The 27,209-nt window shown below is 44.9% G+C and overlaps 1 protein-coding gene across 3 annotated transcripts in view; it reads left to right on the plus strand.

Moving 5' to 3' along the window:
* Positions 1-24,154, plus strand: part of INO80 (INO80 complex ATPase subunit) — a 144,506-nt gene extending 120,352 nt beyond the window's left edge. For all 3 annotated transcript variants that reach the window (XM_036445403.2, XM_036445393.2, XM_036445386.2), the window contains 7 exons: positions 13,075-13,233; positions 13,784-13,886; positions 15,592-15,680; positions 18,555-18,710; positions 19,019-19,178; positions 19,848-20,063; positions 22,630-24,154. In XM_036445403.2, coding sequence (XP_036301296.1) covers positions 13,075-13,233; positions 13,784-13,886; positions 15,592-15,680; positions 18,555-18,710; positions 19,019-19,178; positions 19,848-20,063; positions 22,630-22,847 — 1,101 coding nt within the window. In that variant the 3' untranslated portion in view covers positions 22,848-24,154. The remainder of the gene's footprint in view (positions 1-13,074; positions 13,234-13,783; positions 13,887-15,591; positions 15,681-18,554; positions 18,711-19,018; positions 19,179-19,847; positions 20,064-22,629) is intronic.
* Positions 24,155-27,209: the final 3,055 nt, after the last annotated feature.

Here is a 27,209-nt window from a genome sequence, read left to right on the forward strand (position 1 = left end):
CCTTGTCTCCACTCCTAGACTGTGTCCTCCCCTTTCCTTAGTCACTGTTACACCATAGAGCTGCCTACTCACCCTAAGCGGTTAGAGTGTCAGCCCATGCACAAAGGGTAGTGGGTTTGATTCCTGGTCAAGGGCATATACCTGGATTGTAGGTTTGATCCCCGATTCTGAGCAGGGTGTGAGCAATCAATGTTTCTCTCCTCCCCCGCCCTCTTCTTCCTTTCCTCCTTTCCTCTCTCTGTAAAAATCAACTGAAAAAAATATCCTAACAACAACAACAACAAAAAGAATGAAAAACAGATTCTAAATATCAGCCATAGGATCAGCTACACCTTCCTTGGCATCTAAACCTCTTCAGCCAGTTAACCAGGTTGGGACGGGGCTCTCGGGCCTGAGGACCCCCGGGGCCGTAGCCTGCGAGACATATTCTGTCTTACATGCACATCGTTAGCACAGCCGTCTTAAGGGAAGGCTGTCATTGGTGGTAGGTGCTGTTGTTACAGGTTTTCTGATATGGTGGCTCACTAGATAGCATATCAGATAGCAGAAGCTTGGCTTTCTCTTTGTCCTTTGCTTCTCTGTAAGCATTTTAGACTGTCTCAACTTGAAGTCATATTGACAATGTGAATAAAAGATTCATCCCTTTCTCCTAGCTGATCGTTTAGACTCCAGTCTCATACCTACTCTATTTATCCCTTCTTTACAACCATTCCACTCCCTTGCTTAAAAAACTCATAAAAAATTCTCCATCACCTACAAGATAAGCTCCTTTACATGGCACACAGGCCCTTCATTCTGTGGCCTTTAACTCCCTTTCCAGCCTAATAAACATATTACTCCCCCTTCTGAAATTTACCTTATAGAAATGATTCACTTGTAGTTTTTCTGAACATACCATCCTGTATCACACTTTTGTATAAACTGTTCCCTCAACATAGATCACTCTTCGGCCACCTGGTAAACTTTAAAACCTCATTTTTGATCAGGGGTTGTTGTATTATATGGCCTAGTCATGCTTCTCTGGTAAGATGACTAAGATGACATTTGAGCCAAGATCTGAAGAAAGTAAGGAAGCAAGCCAAGCATATGTCTGTCAGAAAGAAGAGCATTCCAGGCAGAGGAAATAAATGCAAAGCCCTGAGGTGAGAACATGCTTGGCATAATTAGGCAACAGCAAACAGCCCTCTTTAAGTAGAACATAATGAACAAGGAGAATGGTGTGAGATGAAGGTTACAGAAGCAGGTCATGTAGGTCTTAATAGGCCATGGTAAGGATTTTGAGATGGGAAGTCACTGGAAAAATTAGAACAGAGATCTAACATAAATTGCCTTATGTTTTAAATGTGTCTCTCTGACTTAGGTATAGAATAGGGGTGGGGAGAACTATAGGGAGCAAGGTAGAAATAAGAAGTTCAGTTAGAAGTTAGACACAGATGGTGGTGATGGACAAGGGTTGAAGCAGTGAAAGTGGTGAGAAGTAACTGGAGTCTGCCTGTATTTTGAAGGCACAGCCAGTAGAGTTTGCTGGCAGATGGGATGTGGGACGTGCAGGAGGTGTGATGGATGGAGAGCTCCATTGTGTTTGACCTCAGCAGTTGGAATGATGGAGATACCAGTTACTAATTCAGGGGAATATTTGGGGAGCAGGTTTGACTGAGGGGGACTCAAATGTTTGGTTTTGGGGGATTAAGTTCAAGATTTTTAGCAAGTACTAAATGGCAGTACCACCCAGGCAACGGGGTCTCCGGAGTTCAGGAGGAAGATCGGGCCTGAAGATGTGTTTTGGAATCATCAGGTCAGAGATGTTCATTTAAGACCATGAGGCTGGATAAGTTCATTTGATCAAAATGTATTTTACTTTGCAACCGGCCTATTTCAGATTTGGTCTATGGTTTCTTAAAGAATAGTTCCTCTAGTTGTCCAAGTGATTGGTCAAAAACAATAAGCATGTTTGAGGGGGAGAGATCTACATCATGCTTCCAGTGCTCACATAGTTTGCCTTGAGGGGGTAAGAGCTCCTGCCAGCCACAAAGACCCAAAATGGGCCCCTAACCCATAGCTAGCGGAGTAGAAATAGGAATTCCCTTTTCATCCTGGGGGCTAAAGAGAGGCTCTAAATATTCTGAGTTCTCAATTCCAAAATAATTTACATTAATTTTGAAGGGAGAGTTTGGGGATTCACTTGTAAATTAAAACCTTCTGGAATACTCCGCAGAAAAATGAGACAGATTGAAATGAATCCTTAGGTTATGGTTTGTGTGAAGTCAGGTTATACTCTGTATATTATTAGAGAAACAATAGGTTTAGCTGCTTGGCTGGTGTTTTTCCTTTGTCCTGAGTTTATTTAGCTTTGGAAGATCCCCAGAGACATTTATGGACAAGAAGAGGATAGTCAGCCTAAAATGCCAGAAAAAACTCTTATGACGAGAATGCATATATAAACGTGCTTATAAACAGTGGGACTCTGGCCCACTCTGTTAGTAAAAACATGATTTTAGCATGTGATTAATGGCAGCTGCCTCTTACTGTGTTCTTTGTGTGTTCTTCCTGAAGTAGGGGTCTCTGACTCTTTAGTGAGGGGTTACAATCTGCACTGTTTGTTTTGTTTCTGTGTCACAGTGTAAATGCTTACGTGTAGAGAGAGAATGAGGAGCTTTCGTCCCTTGGCTGCAATGTGAGAAGTCCTTTGTTTCTGTGAGACAACATGGGACAGCTTTCAGCCCTCCCAAAAGACTCAACTTCCATCCCTTCTCTAGGGAAGGGGGGCCGTTCCTTACCCTCCAAGTGCTGGTCCTGTTTTCCATTTCAGTTCCTCTCCCCTGAAACTACTTCTCACTGACCTATAGCTAAGTGCCTCGATCTCTTCTCAACTCTCACTCCCCCTGTCATTTCTGTCCAGCCTGGTGTTTACAACTTCATGAAAGATACTATTAATATTTTTCCCCTTAGTCATTGCTGGGCCACGCTTTGTGGATTGACTTGCTGTCATTTTTCCTAATTAAGTCAGTTCTGATGTTTTCGTTATTATTTGTTTTTCTCCAGAATGTCTTGCTGAGTTCCATAAACCTATTTACCAAATCCAGGTGTCTTCTCTGTCTCACTGCCTTGATCATTGTCTTCTTGATTCCCCGCCCTCACTCTGAATTCCTGTCATGGCTGATTCATTGTTCATTTTATTTGTAAAATTAGATAATAACCATACAACTAGGTTAGTTTTTCATTCTTGTTCTTCTTTTAACTTATTAACTTATGCATATTTCATATTCTTTTCCCCTAGGCAAGTATTTTTCTAAATAGAATCTTATTTTAGTCTCTCTTCCTAACAAATTCCTCATCTCTTTTAATCCATCTAAATGATAAATAGCCACTAAATTTGGCAGGGGAGGAGGGAGTTGAAGTTAAATTGCAAACCTGTCTCCTTAGGCTTTAATTTTCTTACTGTTTATGAGTTCAAAAAATGCAAGTGAAATCAGGTTTGGTTGCCACTGAGACTTCCAGGGGGAAAAATGTAAATGTTTATAAGCACCTATGAAATGGAACATCCCATAATGAATTGAGCTGACCCATTGCATCAGGCTTTAACACTAAAAGCACTATGTTTTAGGTGTGACATAAGCCCTCATTTTCCACATATGTTGTTGTTTTAGGTATAGGGGGCAAGTAATGTTCCCCACTACTCCAACTGACAGCCTCCTTTTTTTTTTTTTTTTTTTTAATATATTTTATTGATTTTTTTACAGAGAGGAAGGGAGAGAGAGAGAGAGCTAGAAACGTCGATGAGGGAGAAATATCGATCAGCTGCCTCTTGCACACCCCCTACCGGGGATGTGCTCGCAACCAATGTACATGCCCCTGACTGGAATCGAACCTGGGACCTTTCAGTCCGCAGACCGAGGCTCTACCACTGAATCAAACCGGCTTCGGCAACAGAATCCTTTTTAATAACAGCCTTCTCTTCTCTTCAAAGTTTAAACAGATTTTCTAGAATTTTGCCTATCTGTTGAAGCTACAGAATGCCCTGCGGTCAGATTTGCTGTGCTCCTCTACAAGTGACAAGTGCTATACACTTCCAAATCCTAGTTCTGTGGACATGGATTAACAATAAGCTTTCACAATGATTTCTTTCTTTGGCAGGCAGTTTATAATTCTCTCTCCAAGAATTCTAAATTATACTAAAAACTGAGAAGTTACACCTGATATAGAAGCAAGACAAAGGAAGAACCAATGAGGTTCTTACTTGAGATGAAACCGGACAACAAATGGGTCTGGGCTGTCTGTCACTACTTGAGCCAATTAAGCAGAGACAGGGTTGGATCATATGTGATTATTATACTAATAATGCCTACAGTATGGGAAAGTAGCAAGTCATTCACCAAAAATCTACTCTACCCCTTCCTACTAACTGGTTGATTATATAGAGATAAGGAAAAGAGCCTAGCCCTAGCTGGTTTGACTCAGTGGATAGAGCATCAGCCTGCAGACTGAAGGGTCCCGGGTTCGATTCTGGTCAGGGGCACATGCCCGGGTTGCAGGCTTGATCCCCATTGGGGGCCGTGCGGGAGGCAGCCGGTCGATAATTCTCTCCCATCATTGATGTTTCTTTCTCTCTTTCCCTCTCCCTTCCTCTCTGAGATCAATAAAGATATATTAAAGAGAAGAGAAGAGAAGAGGCCACATGGAAGGAAAGGGGGAAGAGGGAAGAGTGGAGGGGCAGGGGGGCTACAGGGGCTTTGTCCCTGTGTCTGTTTCCAGGACCTTAAAGTCCAATAACGAGGTAATTAATGTTCAGTGGTGTCAAACCAGCTCCACTAGTTCCTGGGACCTTGAGAATGGTTAGCATTCCTGAAGCAGACTCCGGGGGAGGTCAGGGTCTGGGCACAGCAACCACATCAAAGCACAGCACATCTTGTTCTTTGTTCTCACAATGTATTTTCTGCTCTGAGGAATGGACCCATCTAGCCCCAGGGTGGCTCTTACCTTTTTACCGCTCTGTCTGTCTTCTTGCAGCACATCCTCCAGTTCCCAAGGCCCGTGAGAAAGCCTCTTCTTATAGTTAGTAAGGTGAAAAATCATTAAACAACTATGGTCTTATTCTTTTTTGTTTTATTTTGTGTGTGGTCCTGTTCTTACTGTGTGCCCTTCCTCCCAATCATTCCCCTCTCCCCCCATTAATATTATCACCTTACATCCATGAGATTAGTTCTATGTGGAAAGTGTCTTGCTGCTAAATTGTGTTATTCTGGCCTATTATAATTTCCCCTTATGGATTTTTGGCTGTGAATTCTTTCAGGGAAAAGAGATTTTGGGTCTCTCCAGTAACTGCTTTTGGTTTATGCAAATGGCGGAGTTCTGAAGTCCCCCCTGTCTGACAAAAGAAGGAGGGAGCCAAAAATGGGAAAACAGTTTAAAGTGAAGTCAGTGGACAATCCATGCTTCATTGACTGAATCATAAGTCTAACGGTTTTAGTCTTACTTTTAGGACACAATGATGCTGATGGCTTCTACAGTGAGTCTATACTGTGTAAGCAAGCAGTCATGTAAATATAGGCATATATTCTATGAAAACAGAAGGAAACAAAACACAGAGGTTAGTGCATGCAGTAAATCATAAACTAGTTGAGAAAATTTTTAGTTTCAAAGCTTCCAGTGGAATGATACCACACAGTGACAATCAGATAGATTGTAGTTACATTTCTGGTGAGGTATGGGACCAATGTGGCATACACAGACACAGCCTTAAAAACAAATCTTTGGCCGAAACCGGTTTGGCTCAGTGGATAGAGCATCGGCCTGTGGACTGAAAGGTCCCAGGTTCGATCCCGGTCAAGGGCATGTACCTTGGTTGCGGGCACATCCCCAGTAGGGGGTGTGCAAGAGGCAGCTGATCGATGATTCTCTCTCATCGATGTTTCTAACTATCTCTCTCTCTTCCTCTCTGTATAAAATTATAAAATATATTAAAAAACAAAAACAAAAAAACAACTTTGGACATAGCCAGTTTGGTCAGTGGGTAGAGCGTTGGTCTACAGACTGAAGTATATCCTGGGTTTGATTCTGGTCAAGAGCACATACCTCGAATGCAGGCAACCAATCCATGTGTCTCTCACATTGATGTTTCTCTCTGTGTGTCTCCCCCTCTTCCACTCTCTCTAAAAATCAATGGAAAAATATTCTCTGGTTAGGATTAACAAAACAAAAACTTTGAAGACATTTAAATATACTGGATTCCAATACCCACAATTAGACATTGTAGTTTTATTTTTTTTTTTTATTTTTTTTTTTTAAATATATTTTATTGATTTTGTACAGAGAGGAGGGGAGAGAGATAGAGAGTTAGAAACATCGATGAGAGAGAGTCATAGATCAGTTGCCTCTTGCACACCCCCTACTGGGGATATGCCCGCAACCAAGGTACATGCCCTTGACCGGAATCGAACCTGGGTCCCTTCAGTCCCCAAGCCGACGCTCTATCCATTGAGCTAAACCGGTCTCGGCTAGACATTGTAGTTTTAATGAAAGCATTAATTTTTCTCCTCTAAGATGACCTTATTTTCAAAGAGATTATTTCAAGTCTAGTTTTGTTTTGTTTTTTTGTCCTATTTGCATAAACACAAGAGTAGCAATTGATCAAATTGATCAAACAGGCTTTCTCAGATTTGCTTTGCTGGATTTCATTAGTTGATAGAGAATCTTTTTAGATTGAGCTCTAGTGAACTGTGGCCCTTCAGGGCAGAGAAGCCAAAGCCGAGGTTTCCTGTATGTCTTGAGGACACCTTGCCATCTCTCAGGAAGCAACCTTCATTCCTTACCTGGAAAGACTGTCATGAACCATGTGACCAAGCAAGGTACCAGGCTATTTCTTCAAGGCTTATCGGTTCAAATTCAATCTCCATTCCTCAAAGCTTTCTGGTGACATCCATAGTCCTGGCATGTCACTTTCAGACATATCATTCCAGTCAAAGTCTTGGTTAATAAAACCACACTTGGAAACTGAGTTTATGTCCTATTATAAAGAAATTTGATTCTTATTGGATTTATGCAAATAAATATGCTGCCATGCGAACCATAATAGTCACTCATTAAGAGTTCCCAAATTCTAGAGGGGATAGGTAGGGAGGAAAATGTAAATGCCTTAATATTGCTTATGAAAGTATAATTTACCAAATTGCTTTAAGAACAGAAACAAATTTCCTTACATCTGAAAAACAAAAGGTTAAAAATCAGCAATACTTTCAACAACAAAAACGATAGTTATTTTCAGTTCATTCAGTCCCATAATCAATTTTTGTTTCTCTTGATTTTTCTTTTCAGTACTTTTATAAATCCAGATAATTTAAATATATTTTTATTCATTTCAGAGAGGAAGGGAGAGGGAGAGAAAGATAGAAACATCAATGATGAAGAGAGAACCATTGATTGGCTGCCTCCTGCACACCCCTTTTGGGGGTCAAGCCTGCAACATAGGCATGTGCCCTTGACCAAAATCGAACCTAGGACCTTTGAGTCTGCAGGCTTATGCTCTATCCACTGAGCCAAACTAGCTAGGGCAAATCTAGGTACTTTATAGAGTTCTAATAATTTTCATCCCGTTCAAAGGGGATTATCTGAAACTATTCTAAGAAATAAGTCAGAGTCCTTTCCATCGATCTCTCAGAAGATGTAATATTTTTGCAAATGCATTATAACAAAACAGAGACTGTTTCTAACAAGAAAAAATTTAAAATGGCACGGTTATGGATTTGATTATAATGCAATTGTCATGTAACCCTATCCTTTCTGCAAAACACAATATTCCAGAATAACAGTTATAAATGAAAGAATATCTGAATTTATAGACTCCTGGAGATTTTTATATAATTTCTAGAACAGCCACTTTAATATGCATACATAAGTGATTATTTCTTTATTTGACAAAGCTTCCCATGTATTGTAAGCATAAAATTTGCCTTTATAAAGAGAAAACAAGTCCTTAAGGTATTCCAAAGCTTGTTGGAATGACTTAAAGACAATTCTAGGTCAAGAAAAAGTTTCTTAAAATTCAGACTTTTTTTTTTTAATATAATTTTATTGATTTTTTTACAAAGAGGAAGGGAGAGAGATAGCTAGAAATGTCGATGAGAGAGAAACACCAACCAGCTGCCTCTTGCACACCCCCTACCAGGGATGTGCCCACAACCAATGTACATGCCCTTGACCGGAATCGAACCTGGGACCTTTCAGTCCGCAGACCGACGCTCTACCCCTGAGCCAAACCGGTTTCGGCTAAAATTCAGACTTTTAAAGAAAGTTTGAAGGTTGTCAAACATATTTGACCAAAAGATTGTATATTAATTATTATGATGAAATAGTATTAAATTATGAATTCATTCAAAGTAACAACAAAAGGATATTAAGCCAAAACCAGTTTGGCTCAGTAGTAGAGCGTCGGTCTGCGGACTGAAAGGTCCCAGGTTCGATTCTGGTCAAGGGCATGTACATTGGTTGCGGGCACATCCCCGGTAGGGGGTGTGCAAGAGGCAGCTGGTCGATGTTTCTTTCTCTCTCATCGACATTTCTAGCTCTCTCTCTCTCTTTCTTCCTCTCTGTAAAAAATCAATAAAATAAAATTTAAAAAAAGGATATTAAACACAAACATAGGCTAATAAAACTTCAGTTACTATGATTAAGAAGATGGCTTTTTTTTTAAGTAATAAATTACATGATTAATATAACAATATATAACCATTTCAATACTTTGCAGAAGTTTTGCTTCCTAGGCAAATATAGAAAAAGCTATTTTCCTTTTAGTAGACTGTAAAAAGACCAAATTCTGTATTAGTTTACTATAGATTCATATATCTAATTAAGTGTATTATTCAGTTTACCTACATATTTCTTTTTTCTTCTTCCTTCATATAATTTGTTTTAAACTTGCACAGACCCTCTGCAATTTTCTTAGTCCCTTTCAGTTGTTTTTTTTTTCCTTCTTCTTAACTCGTTCAGAAATAACCAACTTCAGAATCATCTCTTTTCAATTCCATATAACCAAAACCATATAATTTCCAGTGTAATTAAAATTTTAATTATTAGAAACCTTAACCTTTTTGGTAACAAGTAATTAACATTCCTCATATTAATAATGCATTCACATTTTTAAGAAATCTATTTAAATAAACGACAAGACACGTTCATTAACAGATTCAAAGCCAAACATAGGCAAGCTTATATTAATACTAGTGGCCCTGTGCACAAATCCATATGCAAGTAGCTTGCTGCCTTTTGCCTCAGCTGGCCTCCCCACCCATCACTGCTTGTAGCTCTCTGTGTACCTAGCTTGCTGCCCTGCCCTTCTGCTGATCAGTCATTATGTGTCACAGCATAACAACCATTTGCATATTACCTCTATTAAATAGGATTTCAATGTCCTATCATTTCAAAATACTTAGATATTTAATAATTTTTAATATTTAACACAGCAAAACTCCAAAGTTCTAAGTTACTCAAAGACTTTGGAAAACTATGTTTAGGTGTATATAGTTAATACTGAAAAGCTTTATAAAAACCCTTCATTCTAGCCTGGCTGATGTGGCTCAGTGGTTGACCATCAATCTATGAACCAGAGGTCATCAATTCCCAGTAGGGTGCATGCAGGGGGCAGCCAATCGACGAGTCTTTCTCATCATTAATGTTTCTATCTCTCCCTCTCCATTCCTCTCTCTAAGATAAAAACATTTTTTTAGAAACCCTTCATTTTAGTTATACCTATTTATTATGTCTTAACAAATTTATGAGATTTTAAAACCAATTATTACCCAAGGTATTTTCTTGGCAAATTTTGTAACAGATAAGATGACCTTGACAATTTTTAGGGGGCTGGAGAAAAGGGGAGGGATGGGGCCAGAAGGAGATATCAGACTCTGCAGTTGTTTCCAAGACTGCAACAACTCCAGCTCTAATGTGAAAGCACCATTTTTTTTTCTTTTCCAAGGGGGCTGCCACTTCTGCAGCCAGCTTGAGGGCTCTTCTGCAGCTCCAATCCTTCTAAGAGAAAGACTTGGTGGTTAAAAGGTTTATTTCCATATTTTTCTTCCTGCGTCATTTTTCTTCCTGGGTCATTGTGATGCAACAACATGGAAATCTTGCATATTAGAAGAGATCTTGTTCTATTTCAAAACAGAAACAAAAAACAACCTCTAAATTAAATAAATGGTTACTCTCAGAAGGTGGGGCTGGGGCATTAGCCTGAGAATCTTACCTCACATTCACCCAGCAAGGCAAATGACCATCTGGCCTGAGGGTCTGAGGGTCTGAGCGGTGGAAAGCCCAAACAGCAGGGACAGAGGGTTTCCTGTGTTCATGAAACAGCGAGGAGCGAACTAAGTCCCCAAAAGATAAGAAAGCAAGCAAAGAACATCAGAACCAAAGTTACATTTCAGACAGACAAGAGCTATTACCAGCTTCATGATTCAGGTGGCTGATGGCGTTGGGAAGGGAGAGCAGGGAGGGTGTCCAAGATTAAGAACTCCAGGCAGCTGCTGGGAAGTTCCTGCAATCTTTGCTATGGGTTCAACCTGCCACAAGCAGCTGAGGCCCCCAGCCAAGTGGGATATGCCCCATCTTTAAACAAATTAAGCCAAACAACAGAGACATTCTTAAGTACAATATTTATAGGCGTGCACAGCCCACAGACAAGAGCTTTACACCATGCTTCTTACCTGCCCAGTCACACAAACCTCAGAATGCCCTGCTTTTAAAAAAACAAAAACACAGAGACAAAGCAATGTCTCTCAGCCCAGAGAAGATCAGGCTACCAGCTTGGAGACTAGGCAAGGACCAATAGAGGTCTCTTGCCTCCCAGAGCTGATCAAGCTTGTCCAGACCAGAGGCAGTAAATGCCTCCCATACCACACACAGCAAATGCTTCCAGTGCCTTCCAAAGAAGCTCAGACAAGAGGCAGCAAATGCTTTTCATGTCTTACAAAAATGCTTGATTCAACTTAGGTGAGAAGGCAAGGATTGCTGAGGCTGTGACTGGGACTCAAGACAAGAAAATTCCTGGCAGTGCTGCAAATAAAGAGTCCAGGCTTCCTGGTCCAGACAGCAAGTGGGCTCCCCTGTATTCATACAAAGGAGTCCACCTCTTGTGATGTCACCAGAAAATGAAACCTTTGTTTTTAAATGAGAAAACAAATAAATTACTTAGGAATAATGGTAAGCAATGAAAAAGGCATAATAGAGAAATAGTTTCAAGAGAGACAAATCAGTATTCAATTTACATTTTTAGACTGTCTGGTTTTGTCAGATTCTTTAGAAATTCTAGTATCAATCAACTAGTATCTGGGATTCTAGTTTGCACCGATGAATCATGTCTGTGCTCAGGTCTAGATGGGAGACATTGAAATAGGACACATGAGCACCCATAGACGACAGTGATTCAGTGGAAACTTGGACCAGGATAGGCAATGCAAGGGATGTTGATAGTGCAGGTTGCCGGGAGGCGGGGGGAGACTTTTAGACTGTTAGGTCATCTCTAACTTATAAGGTGAAAGAAATACATAAGGTCTTTGTGAAAATTTAATGTGATATGTATGCCCACTAGTACTAGACACGTTGTAAGTGCTCAACAGATTTTAGCCATTATTTCTAATAGCAATTCATGAGGAATAGGAAAAGGAGACATTGTTAGAGGCAGGAGAAATCAGGGAGGAGGCCTTCCTGAACACGTGAAGCTTGAATAGAATCTTAAAGGACCAGTAGAGGTGAAGGATTTTAGGTCAGAAAAACAGCTTGAGCAAAAGTGGTACAAACAAATATGTAATACAAGTCAGGAAGACTGAAGAGACCTGTCTGATGAGAGGGAGGGGCGTGTTTATATTTTAGGAAAGGCTAGAGATAGCAGGGTCTGATGACCAGGGGGTGTCTGAACTTGATGTGTTACAGCTGGCAGAGGGAGTAGAAATCTAGGAAGCATTAGTGAACCAAAAACAGGTGGTGAGTGCCTTGTCTAGGATGGGGACAGTGAAATTGTAGAAAGGGTAGTAGGTTGGTTTCTGAAAAAGCATTGATTGATTTGGTGACTTGATTAGATATAGAGAAGGATGCATGAGAAGTGGCCATTTTGGAAACTGGCTTTCTTTCAAGATGTGCCCTGTGTTGGCTGAGGACCCAGGAGTCTGTTGGGTGTGTGTGTGTGTGTGTGTGTGTGTGTGTGTGTGTGTGTGTCTCGTAGATAACATTAAGATACCAGGTATCCATTTATACCGCACGCACGCTTTAATATATTTTTATTCATTTCAGAGAGGGAGAGCAAGATACAAACATCAATGATGAGAATCATTGATTGGCTGCCTTCTGTATGCCCCCTTCTGGGGATTGAGTCTACCACCCAGGCATGTGCCCTGACCGGAACTGAGCATCCTCAGGTCGACCAAAGAAGCCAGGGCATCTGTTGTTTTTAGGATCACTTGTGGGATGGGGAGGGAGCAGTACATTTTGTTGCTGTTTGTATTCATTGTTTAGCAAACTATACGTAGCTTCCAGGGAATCTTTAAACTTTTCTACCCTGGAATTCAAGGGATAGGAAATGACCCTATTGATGGGAGCCTGAGAATGCCAGGAAAGCCATGTCTGTCTCTTACCAAGATAGGCCTGGTGTTAGAAGGCTTTTTCACATTCTCTACATCCCAGGCCCACCGCTTACTTAGGCTGTGTAATCTTGGATAAATTCTCTAATTCCTCTGTGCCTCAGTTTCTTTATCTATAAAATGAGGTCTTAATAGTACCTCAGTAATAGTGATTATGGTTTTTAAGTGAGTGACTATACATAAAGCAACTAGAACAATGACTAGAAATAATAAGCATTAAGTGTGTATTCACTATTAATAATATCGCCACTCCCTCTTTTTAAATGAAAATTCTGAAAAAAGTCCAGAAGTCCAGAGTAGCTCTCTTGCCCAGGACTAGCTTGGTGTTATAAATGGATATCCTCTCATCTTAACGTCATATACAAAGAGATGAGTGGCTGGGTTGCTCTCAGAATTTCTGCTCTTACATTGAGTCCCTTAATCTTTGCTGTGTTCTTGTCTGCCTATGCAGGTGATTTTCTATGATAGCGACTGGAACCCCACTGTGGACCAGCAGGCCATGGACAGAGCCCACCGCTTGGGGCAGACAAAGCAGGTTACCGTGTACCGGCTCATCTGTAAAGGCACCATTGAAGAACGCATTCTGCAGAGAGCTAAGGAGAAGAGTGAGGTAAGCATGAAGCAGAGGAAGTACTGCACAGTGAAGAAAATACAAAGTTCCACTCCACTGACTAGACTTGAGACTCTTGCCTTTTGTTGGTCTAAAGGGGCTGAACTTTTCCTGAATGGTAAATAAAATCAGAAAGGAAAAATAAAGAAGAAAGAAAAAATCAGGTCCTATTACAATAGTAATCTCTTACTGCCCTGTCTCTTTCTCACTCCTTTTCTGTCAGAATGGAGTTTATCGCCTAGATCTAGCTGTTCATGTGGAGAGGATACCAATCATGGCCTTCATGTTCGTCTTGCTTTCACAAGCTCTCGCCCTGGTACTCTCAATTTGATCAGGTTCTGAATAGTAGGCCAGACTTGTTAATTTCCAGAGAGATTGTCATTTCTCTTTGGAAAGGAATAAATAATCCAGATAATCCAGTCAGCATCATGAAAAAGAAAATGGGGGCTGCAGGGGCTTCCCGGACAGAAGGAGAAACATGTTCTTTCTGCGGAGGTTTGCCATCATGAAATAGGTGCTGGGTGTGACATTCTGATCTGCTTTTGTGTAGATTCAGCGGATGGTGATTTCTGGTGGGAACTTCAAACCAGATACCTTGAAACCAAAAGAGGTGGTTAGTCTTCTTCTAGACGATGAAGAATTGGAAAAGAAACGTATGTACTCTAAACCTCTTAGCAGTGTTCTCTCCTCCCTACAAAAGATGTTTCTCTGGCCCACACATCTGAAAATGGAAGAGACCCTTGGCTGTGTGCCAAGGCTAGGCAAGGCCAAAGACTGTATTTGGGAGGAAATATTTTTATGTTAATACTAGAGGCCCAGTGCACAAAAGTCATGCAAGGGGCAGGGAGGGAGCGTGTCCCTCGGCCCAGCCTGCACCCTCCAATCTGGGATCCCTCTCACAATTCAGGACTGCTGGCCCCTAACTGCTCTCCTCTGCAGGCTCAGTCACCCCCAACTGCCCTCCCCTGCCAGCCCGGTCACCCCAAACTGCCCTACCCTGCAGGCCTAGTCGCCCACACTGCCCTCCCCTGGTGGCCATCTTGTGGCGGCCAGCTTATGACCACATGGGGGCAGTCATCTTGTGTGAGTGTGTGATGGTCAATTTGCATATCACCTCTTTATTATATAGGATTAGAGGCCTGGTGTACAAAATTTGTACAAGAGTGGCGCTGCCGGCAATGGCTTCCCTCTGGCAGGCACCGAGGCTTCCTCGCAGCCCGGGCTTCGCCCAGAAAGTTGTCCAGAAGGCCATCTTGTCTAATTAGCATATTACACTTTTATTATTATAGATATTAAAACCAAAATAAAGATGTATTATGGAGTAGAAGGTAAAATTCCCATGTATTTTTAAATAAATTTGCACCAGGAAGGCTATATTTCTCAACTCCTCAGCAGTAATAAATTTACTGTTTTCTGCCCAGAGAAATCTTTTTATGGGGAGAAGATGGAGAAGCACGCTGCTGTAACATACAAACCATTCTCCCATGTATTACTGGCTTTTGAGAATAGTGGGTTTCAGACTCACCTTGTGAGCCTATGAGGACTACGTAGCATCACATGACGAAGCTCCTTTCTTATGTGCTCACATTTGCCACCACCTTCTAAAACCCTTTCAGACTCAAAACCACACTTGATCTGTGCAATGCAGAGATATTGAATGACTGAAAGAAAAGAGCAAAGGCAAGGAAAGGTCCATCATAGTTAAATTGAATCATGGATTGAACCAAAAACTGTTAAGAATCCAAGAACTGCCCTAGCCAGTTTTGTTCAGTGGATAGAGAGTTGACCTCCGGACTGAGGGTCCCAGGTTGGATTCTGGTCAAGGGTATACGCCCGGGTTGCGGGCTCGTTCCCTCGTTGGGGGTGTGCAGGAGGCAGCCAATCAATGATTCTCCCTCATTGATGTTTCCATCTATCTCTCTTTCCCTTTTCCTTCTTCTCTGAAATCAATAAAATTTAAATAAATGAATGAATGAATGAATCCAAAAACTCTATTCCTTCTCCAAGTTAGAAAACCACCGGTTATCTGACTTGGACAGATAGAAGTCATACTTTGGAATGTAAATATTAAAGGATATTATCACTTCGTTTTTGTGGGGGTTTTTTTAAGATTTTTAAAATTGATTTTTTTAATGATCTGAAAGTGCAACATGGGCTGCCTCTTGCATGCCCCCCTCCCAGGGATCAAGCCTGCAACCCGGCCGTCTGCCCTGACTGGGAATTGAATCAGCAACCCCTCAGTGCACAGATGATGCCCAACCGAGCCACCCCAGCCAGGACAGGATATGGTCACTTTAATTTCAAAATGAGAATTATGATTACCTCAGATACTTCACCAGGTTTTGATTTTCTTGATAGTACGATTGCGGCAAGAAGAGAAACGGCAGCAGGAAGAAACCAACCGAGTCAAAGAGCGAAAGCGCAAGCGGGAGAAGTACGCAGAGAAGGTATCTCAGGTTTGGGGGGCTGACAAGGTGGTGGGGGTGAGACAGTACCTATAGAAAAGGCTTCGGAGTACGTGGTTTTCCCCTCCTGGTTACTGGTTGGTTATACAGCTCCAGCTGTGTGTTCTATTCTTGCTGATATTAAGAGGTTATTAGATCCAGTCCTTCTACCATGATTCTGCTAGCGTACCATTCAGTGTCCTCTACCACTGGAAAAACAAATCTCTGGCCAGCTTAGTGTGTACATACCCTTTTCTACAATTTATGCCAAGGATTCGAGCTGTTTGTCTCCCTTATTTCAGGAGTTTTGACTCATTTATTATATGTCCAAGGACAGTTGGTTTTACTACCTTCTAGTAAGTTATTTTTTTGGTGGGTTTGGCTTATCTTTGGGTTGTACTGCCCTTCTCATCTTCCCCAGCCCTACTTTGCCCCTGCTCTTGAACAAGTTAGCCACCTGAGCTTCAGGCATCCTCGTAGCTTTGGGCCCTCAAGCCTGACAATTGCATATGCCCCATTTCCTGGACTCTGGTTTATCTGAAGCATATTGATTGGTTAAAGTCAATGTTAAACATGTTAAAATTGTTTGTTTTAAGTGGAGGTCAGCTTCTTTCCTTTACCCACACTTGTATTGGACCTCATGTCCCTCAGGGCCATACAGCCTCGATAGTCAGCAGCTTAAGAGCCTGTGTATATCATACCCTCTCCCAGGAGGTACACTAGCTCTTTCTGTTGTAAAGCCCACACCCTAGATTGTACCTTCTGCTCAGCAGCACTGTTTTTAGCTGAAGGATGCCCCCGTTACAGTTTGTACCCACTATGGTTCCAAACCTGACAAGTCCCAGAAATGAAGGATCATGTTCCTGCTTAGCCTGGCTGCCATCTCTACCCAGTTCCTCAGATTCTCTTGTTTGACTCCATCCTCAAATCTCTAACCCATTACTTAGTGCTATTTAGAATTAAAATGTTGTTAACAGTCAGAAACAGAATCAAAGGAGGGGAGATTGTTTTCCCAGGAAGGACATTGTAGGGCTTACTGGGTTTGCATCAGGTGCCATCCCTACTCTGAGCACAGAAGTTTCAGTGACAATATGACCTACACAAAGATATACCTTTTTGTGGTTAATCCTCACCCTTGAATATTTTTCTATTGATTGTTAGTAAGAGTGGAAGGGAGAGGGAGAGACAGAGAGAAACATTGATGTGAGAGAGATACACAGATTGCTTGCCTCTCGCATGTGTTTCACCCAAGGCCAGGGATCAAGTGCCTTGATCAGAATCGAACCTTGGACACTTAAGTCTGCAGGCAGATCCTCTATCCACTGACCCACAACAGCTAAAGATGTACCATATTAACCCTGATACAGGTTCAGAAACAAAAGCAGTTAAGTGGATGTGAGTCCCAGAATTTTCCAAGCACATTGTGTGATTGACTCCAGGTCCCTAATAACTAGACCTGCTAATGGAGCCCAGTCACTAACTCCTTAAGCTTTTTACATGTAAAGTGAGGAAATAATGACCAAAAAATAACAACAACAAAAAAACATTATTCCTTGTGTGTGGTAAGAACCTTCGTTCTCTTTATGCATATTTAAAATGAAGGCAGAGAGTCCTAACTGGTTTGGCTCAATGGATAGAATGTCAGCCTGTGGACTGAAGGGTCCCAGGTCCATTCCGGTCAAGGACATGTACCTTGATTGTGGGCACATCCCCAGTGGGAGGTGTGCAGGAGGCAGCTGATCGGTGTTTCTCATCGATGTTTCTAGCTCTCTATCCCTTTCCCTTCTTCTCTGTAAAAAATCAATAAAATATATTTTTAAATAAATAAAAATTAAATAAATGAAGGCAGAGTAAAAACAGATGTGCAGAAAATATGCTAAAGGCATTAGCCCTCTGTCTTGTGAGACCACATCAGTGCAACCCCCGGTGAGTGCTGCAGCTTGGATACACACACCAGAGCTGGCTGTGCACTGTGCCCTGTGAGGATTAGGCTTGGTGCAGCTTTCAGTGTGACTAACCTGCCTTTCAACTCTGTGTTATTGTGGTAGAATATACATGAACTCTTTTTTTTTTTTACAGAGAGGAAGGGAGGGGATAGAGAGCTAGAAACATCGCAGCGGCCTCCTGCACACCCCCCGCTGGAGATGTGCCACAGCCAAGGCACATGCCCGTGGCCGGAATCGAACCTGGGACCCTTCATTCCGCAGGCTGATGCTCGATCCACTGAGCCACACCAGTTAGGGCTACATGAGCTCTTCTTTTAAAAAGACTATTTTTATTGATTTCAGAGATGAAGGGAGAGAGATAGAAACATCAGTGATGAGAGAGAGTCTGTGATTAGCTGCCTCTTGCCCACACTGGGGATCGAGCACTCCACCTAGGCATGTGCCCTGAACTGAACTGTGACCGTCTCGTGCATAGGTCCACGCTCAACCACTGAGCACACCGACTGGGCTATGTGAACTCTCGTTAAGCCATCCTTACCTGCTTCTTTAAGAGTTTTTTTTTTCCTTGCCAAATCCGGTTTGGCTCAGTGGTAGAGCGTCGGTCTGCGGGCCGAAAGATCCCAGGTTCGATTCCGGTCAGGGGCGTGTACCCTCGATACAGTGGTTGCGGGCACATCCCCGGTAGGGGGTGTGCAAAAGGCAGCTGGTCGATGTTTCTCTCTCATCGATGTTTCTAGCTCTCTATCCCTCTCCCTTCCTCTCTGTAAAAAATCAATAAAATATATTTTTTTAAGTTTTTTTTTTCCTTACAAATACATTAATTACAATCAATGAAATTTAATTTTGAAGTCAAATTTCTTCCCTGATTCTGCCTTTCTTTTGGTGTATGTCCTCATGCTTTGTCCATATGTCTTGTTTTGTGTGTTCCCAGAAAAAAAAAGAAGATGAATTGGATGGGAAAAGGAGAAAGGAGGGTATGAACTTGGTGATCCCATTTGTTCCCTCGGCTGATAACTCCAACCTCTCTGCTGATGGGGACGATTCCTTCATTAGTGTAGACTCAGCCATGCCCAGCCCTTTCAGTGAGGTGAGTCTCCTTTTAGAAGCCTTCATCACATCAGGGGACTATCCTGACCTTATAGTCGTTGCTTCTCCTGAAGTATTCCTCCCTTTTAGAAGGGGTTGCACATAAAATCCATAAGAAAAAAAGCAAATGAGGACAAGCTGGCTTCTCGGGAGTTAAAGCAGGGACCTAACCCTCAGGGGTTAAAGCAGGGTCCTAACACAGGAGAAGCCAGGCAGGAGAAGTAAAGAATGGCAAGACTTGAGAAGGACGCCCTCACATAGGTAGGCGGGCGCCGGGCGGAGTAGTGATCTCAACCCTTCCTTCTCTAGATCTCCATCAGCAGTGAGCTGCACACCGGCTCCATTCCGCCTGATGAGAGCAGCAGTGACATGCTGGTCATTGTGGATGACCCAGCCTCTTCAGCCCCTCAGTCTCGAGCCACCAACTCTCCCGCTTCCATCACCGGCTCTGTCTCGGACACCGTGAACGGTAAGTGGTGCTGCTATCCCTTACAACTTGGGCCTGGGCCACTGCCTCAAGGAAAGTGTTGGTTTAGTTGTGGGATGAGGTCCTGATTCCTTCTAGGATAATGGTTTTTTATACTTCCTTTAAAGAAGAGTAGAATGAAGCAAAAAGAATATGTAGGATCATTCATTAGCCCTGTCAAATGAAAGGAAAAAAAGAGAAAGGTTAGGAAAAGCAAAATAAGAACTTTATAAAGATTTCACACTTCCTTGTTTTCTAGTCTTCCCAGTCTTTCATTCTTCACCCCATTTCTGCTAGTTTAGTTAGCTTTGCTGGGCCTTTCCTCGCTTTGTTCTGGGCACGGGCTTCTATGTCTCGAGAAGCTCTAGGGCTAAGCTTGGGGGTAAAGATTGACTCTCCGAGGCAGGCGCATTGGAGTGATCAGTGGGTCTCAGGTAGCCAGTCCCTGGGGCTCGCTCAGGGATGATCTCATTAGAGAAGAGATTCGGGAGAGATTTGAGGAGTCGGCCTGTTTCAGCCAATAACTAACTCTGTGTGGCCTGGTGGCCCAGCCATTCAATGAGGACATAGACTTCCCTTGAAATCCTTAGAGCCAGCCTTCCCTGTCGGGGAAGATTCTGTTAGCGTATGAAGAGATTGACATTTTTCCTCTTGGCCCATGTGTTTCCACAGGAATTTCCATCCAGGAAATGCCAACCGCAGGGCGTGGCCACTCAGCCCGAAGCCGAGGCCGCCCCAAGGGTTCAGGGAGCACAGCCAAAGGAACAGCGAAAGGCCGGAGCAGAAAATCCACCGCGGGCAGTGCCGCAGCAATGGCGGGCGCCAAAGCGGGGGCTGCGGCAGCATCCGCGGCCGCCTTCGCTGCATACGGGTACAACGTGTCTAAAGGTACGGAGGCCTGGGTGCTGGGGGGGCCCCCTTCAGGGAAGGGACAGTCTGTTGAGCATTCGGCCAGGTAAAGCAGGCAGGATGCCCCAATCCAGGAATCTCCTTCCCAAAGCCCGTATCCAGCTCTGCTTCTGTGTTGAGCGGTCCTGACTCTCCCTGTCCTCGTGGCTAGTACAGGGCCCCTTCGAGGTGGAAGTAGCTGTGAAGAGAGAGCTGAATTTCTGGACTGTGCTACTTTAAACAGTCAGAATTATTTCTGCTTTGAGAACAGATGTTTTTCTCAAGCCCCATATTCCAGTAATTACATCTCAGAAGTGCAGGCTAGCATAGTTACGTTTACCCAGCAATGCGATCCATCACCTGAGGTATTAAGCACTTGCTGTGTGCATAGGATACAACACATGGACCCTGCTCTTGGGTATATAATAGAAGTAGGAAGGGACAGCTGTATGTGGAGTATGTTTAACAGCAGTACAAGGCAGTTAGTGTGCACTGAGTCAAAAAAGAGAGAGAGGCCTTAATTGTGGTTGTAGATCAAAAGGAGGAAACACAGACTGATGACAGAGTAGCCAGACCATAATTCAGAAGGAAGAAGGGTGAGGAAGGATTTAGACTGGCGGCGAAATTGGCAGTGCAGGTGGGCATATTAGGGTTTACCGAGCAGGTCAGGCAGGCTGCTTTGAAAAAAGAGCAATGGGAGTCAAGGTTGGTAAGACTGGAGGGGCAAGAGCTTACCAAGGATTTAACAATGGGCTCTGGAAAGTTTGAGAAAGGAGGTGGCTGTTGTCACCATGACAAGGTGGGGGGGAGGGGGGGCGGCGGGCGGGGGTAGTTGTAACAATGGAATGCAAGATATCCAAGATGGTAGGAGGGAAGCTCCTGTTTACAGACCTCTCTCCCCATTTAAACATGGGCTCAGTATTTGGCTAGTAAGGTTTTTGTAGCAAATAAGGGCTTTATTGAGTAGAGTGCTCAGGAAGTGCTAGTTCACCTCCCCTCCGCCTCCTGTAGGAATGCCAGCTGTCATTTATTTGCTCAAGTCCTATCTAATAAAGAGGGAATATGCTAATTGACCATCACTCCATCACAAAGATGGCTGCGCCCACAGCCGAGGCCAGGTTCCCATAAGGAGCCTTCACAAGCAATCAGCAGGGACCTGAGGCCACGCCTCCCCACTCCCATAGGGGACCCCAGGCTGCGTCCCGCCCTGGCAGCACTTGACTGGGGACCTCAAGGCGCACCTCAGGTGCTGGGTCGGGGGAACTCGGGGGACCTGAGGCTGCGCCCCCTGCAAGTGGGGCTTGATAGGGAACCTTAGGCCATGCCCCAACCCTGGTCTGGGCTGGGGGACCTCAGGCCACGCCCCCCATCCTGGCACAGAGCCAGGACACCTGAGGTTTCACCCCCTGCCCGGCAGGGTTTGACAAGGATGGGGCTGGCTGGGTCTGGATCTAGCCCAATGAGGGTGGGCTGGCGGGGACTTGACTCTGGGTCCCCTGGTGAGCCCCAGATTCTGACAGGAGTAAAGTTTTCATATACATTTTACTGATTTTCTTTCATCTCTGACACTTCTATTATAGAGAAAGGGTAAATAACAATATTAAATTATTTCCTCTAATTAATCCCCTTTTAATGTGCACGAATTTCATGCACCAGGCCACTAATGTAAAGATAACCTAAGCCAGTGTTCCTTAACCCTCATTACGTCTTTGGAAAACAACAACCTTGCCAGCAGCCAAGGCTGTTGTGGCAGTCTCACTCATCAGACTTTGTCCCGGAGCCCTGACCTCCAGGGGGCCAGAGGGACAAAGGGGCAGCACGGGCTGGAGCGGCACAGAAAAGGCAGCAGTGCTTGCCGTGGCCGGGTAGAGCAGCGGTTAGAGCAGCGGTCGCCAACCTTTCCGACCTCACGGACCACCAGTGTCCACAGACCACCAGTTGGCGCCCCGAGTTAGAGTGTCTTCCTGATGGTTGAGGGTTTGATCCCAGTCAGGTCACACAAGAATCAACCAATGGCCCTGCAGGTCTGACTCCGTCAGGGCACAGTCCCAGGTTGTGGGTTCAATCCCCCGTCAGAGTGTGTGCAGGAAGCAGTCTGTCAATATTTCTTTTTCTCTCCCTTCCTCTCCAAAAATCAGTAAAAATTTTAATCAACTGATAAATGCATAAGTAAGTAGAACAAATTGACGTTTCTTCTCTCCTCCTTTCTTCCTCTCTCTCTTTTAAAAAACAACACATTAGTGCCTAGAAAGTTACAGCTCAGCCTCACCCTTGGCTTCCCACATGGTGTAGTGTGTGTTCTGTCCTTGGGCACCAAGGTGATACCTTAACTCCCTGCCGATGAGGCCATGTGGGCAGGGCTGGGTGGGTGTCGTATTTCTATTTAAAAAGTACATCCCTCTTACCGAAAAACAAAACCGTTGACAGGAAGAGCAAGCAAAGAGGAGATTGGCAGGAGGGGTTCCCGCTCCCTCTCCTCCAGCCCAAACTCCAGTAACCAAGGTCATGCCTGAGGCAGCTCAGACGGGACCGGTGCTCACGCTCTTGTCCTTCTCCATTTCTACAGGGATCTCTGCCAGCAGTCCTCTGCAGACATCTATGGGGCGGCCCGCCGGCCTTGCTGACTTTGGACCTTCAAGCGCCTCTTCTCCCTTGAGTTCCCCTTTGAGCAAAGGAAATAGTGTACCTGGGACTCCCAAGAGCCTCCACTTGACCAGCAGCCTGGCCCCAGACTCCCTGGCCCGGAAGCAGGGCAAAGGCACCAACCCGTCTGGAGGATGGTAACGCCTAGGCCTCCAGCTTCCTTCAACCAAACCCCGTGCCGGAGGTCCAGCCTGCACATGGTCTTGGGTGGCCTGCCCATGCAGCCTCTTCCATCCCAGGTCAGAGGGCAGAAGTGACCAGTCGCAGCGAGTGAAGGACAGCAGGTGGTTAGTGTGAGCACTTTTATCACCTGTGGCTCAAGAAGTGCTCCGGGGGTGCCTGTAGGGAAAAGGCCCGCAGCATCTCAGATGAACGTCTTAAACCTCATTCGGGGAAGGGCCTGACAGCCCCTGCAGATGCTCAGGCACGCTGCCTCGTTCCCATTCCGCTCTTCAGCTCTGGTCCTGTCCCTTGGAAAGGCCTCACAGGTGCAGTGAAGAGCCTTCTGTGGCAGAAACTTCTTTTAGAGCTGGGATTTCCTATAGGACCAGGAAGGGAGGCAATCATGTACCTGGCATGCCCAGTCTTTGGGTAGCTGCCCAGGTCTCTCAACCCCGTTTGTCGGTGTCACCTTGGAGAGCAGTGAGTGCAAAAGGCAGCAGCGGCTGTGAGGGTGACAGGCGGCCTAGAGGCAGTTGTTTTCCTAGCGTTTCCTCCCCGTCCTGCATGGTTCACACCAGGGAGCCTTCAGGTCCCACCAGCAGCAGTGGCAGCAGCTCCCGCCCTGGGACTCCCAGAAGCCAGTAAAGAGACCAGGAGCCACCTCAATCAGCAGGACAGCCTCCCGCCCCTCCTACAGGCTCCCCTCGCCCCTTCCTGAATGCACAGTCTCCCCACCCTCGCCCTTCAGCCCCCTGCTTGGCTGTATGCACTGTCTGTATTGCACTGAGAAAGGAAGGGACAGCAGGAGTGAGGAGGAGAGGGTGGAGAGGGGGCGAGCTCAGCACCCACCCCCAGACCCGCCCCGCGCCTGCGCTTGCTTCCCTCCAGGAGAGGCTGAGGAAGGTGTCTGCGGGAGGTGTCCTGCCCGCCCCGGCCTGATGTTCCTGGCGGAGCAGGTGCTTCCAGGCGAGCCAGCCTCTAATTTGCACACATGAAATCGCGGAATTGAATTTAGATAGATTAATTTTTAAAACTTTTTTTTGGAATAGGGGTGGTAGGGGAATCATTTAATTTAAATCATTAAGATTTCCCTGCCCAAACCCAAACTCCTATGTACAGATGCTATTTAGAGGGAATCAGAAAAATGCCAAGCCTTTTTTCTCTTTGAATGTGCTGTCTATTTTTATAACTGAACTTGTACATATGTATAAAGAGAGACACATCTTTCTTTTACTAACTGGAGAAAAAAATCTTAAATAAAATGGAGTGAGATAATTTTATGTAAATTGGGGTGTCTGTGGTCTTTGCAGCTGCCTCTCCTTAGGGGTATTTTGGGTTTTGGTGGGGTGTACGGCAGGATAAAGGACAGCCCCAACATCATGCGTACGGTCGGAGGGGACAGGCGATCAGTGGGACGGGGATGTCTCTGTGGCGTTTCTTCGGTGGTATCCTTGATGGGATTTATGAGTTTGCCTAGCGTGCCAAGGCCAAGGTCCTTGGGGTGTGGTCTGGTTACGACTAGGAACTAGACTCCAGGATCAATTTTGCCTACCTTGTATATAAAATCTCCATCTAATAGCAACTTCCTGGTCCCAGTTTCTAAAACAGTGACATGGCCCAGCTGGTGTGGCTCAGTGGTTGAGTGTTGACCTGTAAAACAGGAGGTCACGGTTGGTTCCCTGCCAGGGCACATGCCTGGGTTGTGGGTCAATCCTCAGTAGGGAACAAGCAGGACGCAGCTAATCAATGATTATCTCTCATCATTGATGTTTCTCTCTCCCTCTCCTTTAAGTAAGAACATTTAAAAATAAACAAAAAACAATGATATGTATACAAATACATGTGTATAAACCCCAGCAAGTAGCCCATTTGAAGTCTCAGTACACACTGAATCCATTAAGCCAGTAGAGATACAGTAAGTCTTCTAACATCCTCTATAGGTTCTTGAAAACCGAAACATTAAGCAAAATGAGTAGAAGAAAACCGACTTATATGCCAAGTGATATAAATAAGGATTAAGTTCCTGTAGAATATCATTGGTCACAAAACATCACTAAATTTCTAAATAAACTCCCAAAATATTTCTAATACTAAACATTGGGATAAATATGAGCTATACATAAGTTTAATAAAGATTAATAAAAATAAGATAATTATTTCCCAAACCGCTTATTCCAGCTCATGTCTTTGGTGCTGGGGCCTGTTCCAGCAGCTCCGAGCGCAAGGAGGACCAGCCCTGGTCAGGATGCCTCCATCATGGCACAGCCCCTGCTCGCTCAGCCCAACATCTTAGACCCACCAGTGTACCCAACACGCGTGTCTGGGATGTGGAGGAAACCAGAATACCCTGAGAAACTCGTGCACACATGGGAGAACATGCAAACTACACAGACAATGGCCCTGCCGGCAATCGTTTTTTCCTCTTCAACCTTCTAATGTAACAGCTTTGCTCGAGGACCTGCTATATGCTATAAGACATACTGTGACAGCAAGTCAGTATTCTCACGGTTAGCTGTGTTGGTAAGAATCATGAAAGAAAGCAGTGAAATGGGTTACTAGGAATTCAAAGACATCCAGGCTCTGAAAACAGCTCTCTGATCAGTTGGAGAGAGAGTTCCCAGCTGGACCGGCAGCTGGTGTCTGAGCTATCGATAAAAGGCTAGCGTGCTCCTGCATCGCCTCTAAGCAGGGCTCACACCGTCCCCACGTTCGCTGGCAGTGTGGCCTCCCAGGCTTTGGCGCCCCCTGCGCCCCCTGGACGGGGTGGGCTGGCTCTCGGGCAGCTGCTGCGCACCCAGTCACAAGGTCCCGCCTCCTCATCTTGTTCTCAAGTAGCACTGTCAGATACGGGCCTTGTTCTTCCTCGAAAACTTGACCAAGGCCTCACACTCACACAGAACAAACCAGTGTCAGTTTTCCAACTAACCTTGCCCTGTTGTCCTCCCGCTGTGGCTTCTGGTCAACAAGCCCAGTAGGGTGGGTTCTCTCCAATCACTAAGCAAGGCCTCTGACAATCCTGCCCGAGCCTTGCCAAGGCCGCATGGCTGCCTCTGGGCATCCGGCAGCTCAGATCCCTGCCCGGCTTTGCTCTCCAGAAAAGTTTTGGATTAGTGCCTTCCAATCTCCTCTGACCCCAAACACAGGACCATACTCCACTTTCAGCCGTTTTCAATTAAATCCCTGAAGAAACGGCCAACAGCCTAATGTGCCTTCTGACCTGAGGGGAGAGATGGAACTTGAATCTTAAAAGTGAAGTTTTCATACTCATTAACAATTTCCAGTCCCGAATTGTCCTGTCTACCCCACTTTCTGCAGACTTGTCCATCTCCCATGTGAGAGCTAGGTTACCTTATGAATCCAGGGAGCCAGTCCCTTATACAAAAAAGCTGGGAGGGCTCCCACCCCGCCCCCGCCCCCGCCCAGCTAAAGAAGGCCTGGCCTGCGGTGCAGGTGTGGGCTACACTGCGGGCCGGCCCTTCAGCCTCGGTTATGGTAAGTGGGCTTGAAGATGGATCTGTCTGAGCAGGCCTGGAAACGCAGGGCCTGCCCTGGGCTTACTATCCATTTCTGTGCCTAGAGCTTTGTTGAAGCAGGCAGGACTCTGGAGACCACCCTGGGTGGTCTTGCTTGGGTCTCTCTGGTCCTGAGGGTTGGGCTGGGCGAGGAGACTGGTCGTCCGCACTAAGCAATGAGCTGCGTTTTTCTGTGCAGCCTTGCCCTGGTGTCTGCCAGCCTGTTCCATCCAGAAGCCTCGCTCTGGCTCTCACATGTATTCCACACACCCTCACTTGGGTTCTTCACAGCATATTACCCACCTTTCGAAATAGTTCCTTAACTCCCTGAGGCCCTGGCTGGTGCGGCTCAGCTTGTTGAGCATCATCCCATACACCAAGAGGCTGCCAGTTCAGTTCCAGGTCAGGGGACATGCCCAGGCTCCGTCTCCAGGCAGGAAGCAGGCGGCAGGCGGTGAATGGTGTTTCTTGCATATCCGTGTTTCTTACTCTTTCACTAAAATCAATCAAAACATCTGCTATTATATAATAGATATAATAAAGATGTAACATGCAAATGGTTGTTAAGCCGTGAAGCATAGGACTGATTGCGTAATGACCGGATCATGGATCAGCAGGAGGGGGCAGGGCAGCAAGCTATTGGGTGGCGGGGGGGGGACCCGAGGTGGGAGCTACTGGTGCAGGAGTTAGTGCGCAGGGCTGCTCGTATTTTTATAAAACAGCAAACTGCGGCTCTGGTTCGTGTGTAGAGCACCGGCCTGGGTCCTGAGGGGCCCTGGATTTTATTCCGGTCAAGGGCACGCACCTCAGTTGCAGGTTTGATCCCCTG

The sequence above is a fragment of the Pipistrellus kuhlii genome, unplaced genomic scaffold (genome assembly GCF_014108245.1).
Source record: "Pipistrellus kuhlii isolate mPipKuh1 unplaced genomic scaffold, mPipKuh1.p scaffold_m20_p_1, whole genome shotgun sequence".
Taxonomy (NCBI): domain Eukaryota; kingdom Metazoa; phylum Chordata; class Mammalia; order Chiroptera; family Vespertilionidae; genus Pipistrellus; species Pipistrellus kuhlii.